At 42.2% G+C, this 6701-nt stretch overlaps 1 protein-coding gene across 1 annotated transcript; it reads right to left on the bottom strand.

Moving 5' to 3' along the window:
- Positions 1-228: 228 nt before the first annotated feature.
- Positions 229-6466, bottom strand: LOC308321747 (endonuclease domain-containing 1 protein; the record flags this gene model as incomplete). The annotated part of the gene is made up of 5 exons (XM_080772837.1): positions 229-620; positions 1414-1566; positions 3695-3813; positions 4809-4909; positions 6389-6466. 5 exons carry the CDS (start codon positions 6464-6466, stop codon positions 229-231), a joined length of 843 nt encoding a protein of 280 aa, XP_080628963.1.
- Between the last annotated feature and the right edge of the window lie 235 nt (positions 6467-6701).

Below are 6701 nucleotides of genomic sequence, written 5' to 3'. Positions count from 1 at the left end.
CTTCTCGCCCTCAGGGCGTCTTACTGGTATAGTATATGATAGTATGGCCTTATTACTATTTTAGTAGTGAAAACTATGTTTCCAAATCATCACCCCCACACTGTGTTTGTGTTAGCGCAACAATATCAAATAAGGCTATTAATAGTTACACATTATCAACATGAAACCAGTTAGTCCAAATAAAGCAAAGATTTAATAGGACAATAGAGCTGACAGAATAATGTTTCCTTAAGCTCTGCAGTTGTTGTAGAACAGCTCCCCTACTGGCTGGTTGGTGAACTGCTGGAAGAACCTCCCCAGTTCTCCCAGAGAGATCCTCTCCACCCAGTTCTGCTCTGTGTTCCTGGCCGTGGCAGCGCCACTCTTCACAGGCCGCCCGTTGTTGTCCACACAGCAGTAGGCTTTCCACAGGTAATCAGGGATGTTGACTCTCTTTACGTTGTTCTTGACGATCCAGTTGTCCCCGGACGGAATGGCCCCCACCAGAACATATGCCTCGGAGCACTGGGCCCGGAACAGCTCTGTGAGCTGTTCCTCGTGGATCCTCCAGGCATTCTGGTTCATCTTACGGTCCTGGGGAACTACGTTGGTCAGGGTGAAGGTGGCATTCCGGCTGGGGACTGGAGAGAGAGAGAGAGAGAGAGAGAGAGAGAGAGAGAGAGAGAGAGAGAGAGAGGCAGAATGAAAGATAAAGGTAATTTAGCAAGGGCGTGCAGTCGTGCACAGATAGACACTAGGTGGTGCTAGGTGGTGCACCTGCCCTTTTGGCCTCTGGACAGCAATGTGCCCTTTTTTGGACAGTTTGTTAATTTTATTTTGTTTTGTACAGTGTATACAGTATGATGGCCCATTGGCCCATGGTGGTGACATTGATCAATTCTGGATTAAATGCTTGTGATATATTATTATATCATTCACACACTATTAAGGCAGCCGGCGGTTCCACGCTCTGCACAAGGTGCCCTTTTTTTCAATTGAGCGCCTGCCCCTCAAAATGTCGGTGCACGCCACTGTATTAGATTAGATCAGATCACTTTTAATGGATACCAGGAGTGAAATCGCTGCAGTGCCAAATAAACTAGGTAATGTAAAGGTGCATTGAAAAATACAAGCTTCCAAGACAGAAGGACTTGGTTATTACAAGTGACACTGAGAGGACATAGATCTGACATGCGAAACAGGGCATGAGCCACCAGGATTCACCCCCAGGTTCACCCTTCTTTATCCGTTTTTAAAGACATATACAAATGTCTGAGATGAAACTATAAAGATCCATATAGGATATGATTAATACATTTGTTTGGATTCAAATGGCTCAAGATGGCTTTATGGAATCCAGCAGGTGGATGTGGGTGAGAGTGTAAGGAAGGGAGTGATTGAAAGAGAGAGATAAATATTTCTAAATTGAACTACCGGCATGGTGTCCATTGGGATTGAGGTGTCCGCGATCGAAGCCAGAGTGTGTGTAGTCCTCATTGAGAGCCTGTCTCTCCCCTAGGAAGACCCCAGGGTTGTCTTTTCCCAGCCAGTAGCCATCCTTCATTTCTGCTTGCCAAGATGCGTTCACTAGCTACAGGGATGAAGAACAGAGATAACATATTAAACACACGTCATCACACTCTGGCTCCTTTTCCACCAGGGTTGAACTGGTTACGTGTTCCCAAAATTCTAGCGTTAATTACGAATTGAGTGGGCAAAACCACATATTAAAGATGGAGTGCCGTGATTTGTTTCCACCCTATAACATGATAATCAGGTATTATTATTATATAAGGAAGAAGATTTGTTAAAATGTCGTTTTTATGTGGACACATCCACCAGTTAATTAAGTATGCCTGGTTTGCCTGGTGGGTGGTGATCCACCTGAACTGAAGTTGATGTTAAGGGAGGAGATGATATTGTGATATCACTGTTTTTTTCATTGGCACGTTTGACTGTCAAGGTTTCAGCCTCCAGGAAGAAACCCTAAATACAAAGGGAAGACCATCATTGCACATAACAACCACACAAGGGGGTCTAATGAAGTCACCTAATGAAAATGCTGAAAAACTGGAAAAATACTTCCCCGGGTTGATTACTTACTCGACGACAATGATTTTCTGAAATTAAGTTTGGTGCAAATTAGGCATTATATAGGAAACTATGACAAAAATGTAAAATATTAAAACGCTACTACTGTGGAAGGGTTATCATATATTAATGTACGTATAGTGAACCCTATAAACAATTTAATATAGGTATGGTTTTGCCCACTCAAATGAACGTTCCAATTTTGGAGCATCTGGCCCATGGACTAGGAAGCTCTGTGAAACCACAGCCCATTCTCTGTACCCCTGCATGATGAAGGCAGATGCATGCTTACATACAGTAGGCTACATATTGTCACTGTCGGGCAGAAAGCTGGTATCTCCATGCATATTCCATGAATGAATGCCTTACTTTGTTAATCGAGTTGTGAGCTTGTAGATCTGCTATTTTTCTCCCCCAAAAAAGAAAGAAAGAAAGTAAAAGGGAAGTGATTAGGTGTAACTGTGGTTTAATCAAATTTGAACCAATTAAAAGTACTAATGAGAGCTTATGAGTAAGTAATAAATATGTTGAATCCATTGGAACCCATGCAGGTTATATCTTTTTCCATTTCCTGAAAACTAACAGTTTTGGACAGTATGGACACAACGTTTTCCAACTGACGGTGACGACAGTACATCTATATTTACATTTGGGAGAATTCCACGGCCACATATTTGTGCCCATGGAGTGCACAACTTTGTGCGCCAGTTCAGGTGGCCAAGTCATACAACATGACGTATGCGGAAGTGCTGTTCGCGCCTGTGCTTGCTCGCCATACGTCACTATGTCTTGACCTCTGCATCTTCAACCCAGCGACTACTGGCCAATCCCAGCACGGCTTTCCTACACCCAGTTTTAGCAGTTCTCTCGCTCGCACTTGGATTCTCTCTCTCTCTCTGTCTCTCTTATTCACAGAGAAAAAAACAACACGGTCAGTGGCCAAAGACACATCGCTGTCTACCTTCGTTGAAAATGTGCGGTTTGTGTGTCACTCAGACACGATTCTAGTATCCTTATACCCCCCCCCACACACACACACACACACACACACACACACACACACACACACACACACACACACACACACACACACACACACACACACACACACACACACACACACACACACACACACACACACACACACACACACACACACACACACACACACACACACACACACACACACACACACACACCTGACTATAGAGCGTCATAGTCCCGCCCCCTACCAGGGCCCAGGAAATTATTCCCCGTTTATTTTCCTCATAGACATTTCAAAAAGTATTTATTTAAAAACCTTTTAAGCCTCGTACAAGGCCAACTCCAGTTGTGACAAATCATGACAACAAACAAAAAAATTCGGGCTGAACAAATAATTAGAAAGAAGGAAAAAACGGCAGGTTAAAACACTCTTTTTCTTCTTTTTAATTATTTGTTTGGTCCAAAATATTGTGTTTCTTGTCATGATTTGTCACAACTAGAGTTGGCTTTGTCCGCGGCGTAACAGTCTTTAAATTAAATACTGAGTGTGAAATGTCTATGGGAAAAATGCATTGGGAATTATTTCCTGGGCCTGGCGTCGTCATGAAAGGGGGCAGGACTGCGACGCTCTATACTGTACCAACCTGAGGCTCCACAAACCATCGTTTCTCCCTGCCGCCTCCATCGCTGGGCTGGAAGCGGTATGCAGAGTAGACAGCGATGCGGTGCTTGGTGTCATACAGGGTGGCAAAGTGATACCTGGTGGTTGACAGAGAAGCATGTTGGGAGTGGTCAAGTAGTTAAGGAAAACAGTGGAAGAGTCAGTGCCGTTGCTACGTATACGTGCAATACGCACTGCGAGTAGGGCAACATGCCAAGGGGGGCAACAAAATGTGCCAAAAAGTGCCAAGACGACCCACATAATAACAAATTTCTCCGTGGCTCTGCCGCGTAATAACGTGCAGGCGTGTGTGTGTCCTCGCAAAGGGCGAAAATAGCCGATCTGAATGAGGAAATGCAGCGCTCTCGTCAGGAGGGGGGGCAGCACAAATATCCTACGAGTAGGGCAACCAAATGGTCAGCTACGTCCCTGGCAAGAGTTGCCACTCCACAGTGCAAAATACTCAGTATTAACTGAAGCCTGGAACAACTCTGAACCCGAGCCTTTAATCTAAGATTGTAATGATTGACCCAAATTGAACTCAGAGGTTCAGACTGAGCACTACAACTATAATGCTAACCATTGTATTTGTTATAGTGGTTTAAACTCTGTCATCCACTTGACTTAATAGAACAACATTTGAAACTATGTTTGTATAGTTATAGTTAGGGTTGTCCCGATCCGATCAGGTGAAAAAACGTGATCGGGACATCCGTAGTTGGAGTTGCTCAGTGTGAACGGCCCTTTCTGGTACTATACCTAAGATTCCAACCCAGGTCCTCCATGAAAGTACTGTTTTTTTCTTTTTGAACCACTGAGCGAACAGAACACACTTTTGTAAACTCAATGGATAAATGTAATTTTGACCATCAGGCAGTATAGCCCAAGTATAGCCTATACCTTTTATCAACCAGTAGTGGTCAGACACTATAGATATATTCAAAATAAAATGTATTCTCAAATTAATTAAGTTACATAGCTTTAACACAGAACACTTGACTGTCTAACTGTTGCACTGGATGTATCCATTTGGCTACAGCAGCAGCAGTTCACCAGCATAATATACAGTAAATGGAGATACTGTGTTAATCACCTGTTGGTGAATCTCTGGCAGATGTGGGCAGCATCAGATGCAGCATGCCCCCACTCTGGTACCTTACCATTGTAGAAGAAGTCCATACACTCTGGCACATCCTACATGAATAGAAGGTTGACTTATTATAATAAAAGGGTGCATCTGGTACATCTTGGCACACACATCCACAACCGTGTCATACGAAATATTAGTATAGTATGTCAAATGTGATACTGTACCATTCTGGGCTATTAGAGCTGAAGAACAATTCCCAGCACATCCCGGGATTGCCCTTTAGTTATTGTTTTTATTGTGCTATATTATTTTTTGTTACAGTGAGGTAGCAAAAGTGTTGAATTAATGGATTCATGTGTGATTGATGTCATCGGTTACGTTCATTAGCCGATATTACAAGTGTGCACATTTGGGGGAACCACGGCTGCTATGGGTAAATCAGGGAGCTTTTCTATAGGCCTTGGAGTTTGAGTTGGTCTGTAAGCGTATGCATTTTGCGAACCGTTTGCTACATTGAAATAGCATTCCTTTTAAAAGCATATGGCTCTTCTTTTAGAGGCATTTGGCAAAATAGAAGGGTCGATCGGAAAGGTTACTCAAAAATGGTAACATATTACCTATCACTATAGTTAGGGCCTACTTAAAAATATGTATTATCACATTGCATATTACTAACCTGACTAAAGTAACTAGTTATCAAAATTTGTCGAACTACCCAGTTTGTTCCGGATGGTTTAAGGCTCGCCCTTCTGCATCCGATAATTCAGACGCACAGACAAGTGTGAGCATTGTTTCCGTATCCATTCTATAGTCTATAGATCCAGATGGATCAGCAGCAGCCTGCAAAGAAAGTCCATCCCAATCCAGTCTATACCATTAATTAACACTCAAGCCCACAGTACCACCAAGTCCCGTGAAAATAGTAACAAGTTACTTTTGGAAAATAGTAACATATTAGTACTAAATTACTCAAAATGTAAAGTAATTAGTTATAATAGCGTACTAGTTACTAGAAAAAAGTTACAATATTGCTTTAAATATAATAAGTTACTTTAGTTACTTTCCAACACTGATTATGCTAAACAGCCTTCGTCAGAGTGATAGCCGAAACGCATGTTCTTGTGTAAGGCATTATGGAATAATAAAGTAAACTGACTTGTCTTATGTCGCCCTGAGTGTGATCATTCACTCTTGCCAAATGGTTTTTTTATTTTATTATGTCATTATACAGTAACATAAAATGACATAACATTAGATTTTTGCATTGGCTATTAAAAATAGCAGATGTACAAGTTCACAGCGCGTAGCCATTCACATCAACATAGAGTCATAGACTATAGTCTCTGAGTAACTTTGCATACAGGACTAACCCTGATACAGTAAGTCACTGGAGCACACAGATAAAGCTGCTACTTTATTTATTTTTACAATGAATTTGAACCTCCTTTAAAAATGTGCATACTTGTGAGCTTACTCCATAGTGTCTTCCTCTTGATGTGAAACTATACCCATATATTAATATCGTCTGATATTAATATTATATTGTATAAAATAATTTGACGGCATTGACAGCAGACACTAACCTGGAAGCGGGTCACAACATCTGCTTGCACCAGAGAGAGGAGGGAGAGGAGACTGAAGAGGAGCGGTGAGGCCGGCATCGTTGTAGAACACTTCTATAGCTAATTGTTCTGTGTTCAATAGAAGAGAAGGGAATAGAATGAAGCAGGTAATATACAACCAGTAGGTACAGTATACTATATAACCAGCAGGCACATCCAGTCTGCATCCAAGTGTGTGTGTGCGTATGTGTGTGTGCGTATGTGTGTGTGTGTGTGTGTGTATCTACGCACCTTATACCATCTCAGCGTAGGCCTGGAGCAGACGTACCCTGCC

The sequence above is a fragment of the Protomyctophum bolini genome (genome assembly GCF_963924005.1).
Source record: "Protomyctophum bolini genome assembly, chromosome: 9".
Classification (NCBI taxonomy): Eukaryota; Metazoa; Chordata; class Actinopteri; order Myctophiformes; family Myctophidae; genus Protomyctophum; species Protomyctophum bolini.
This window is presented reverse-complemented; position numbering and strand designations above follow the sequence as displayed.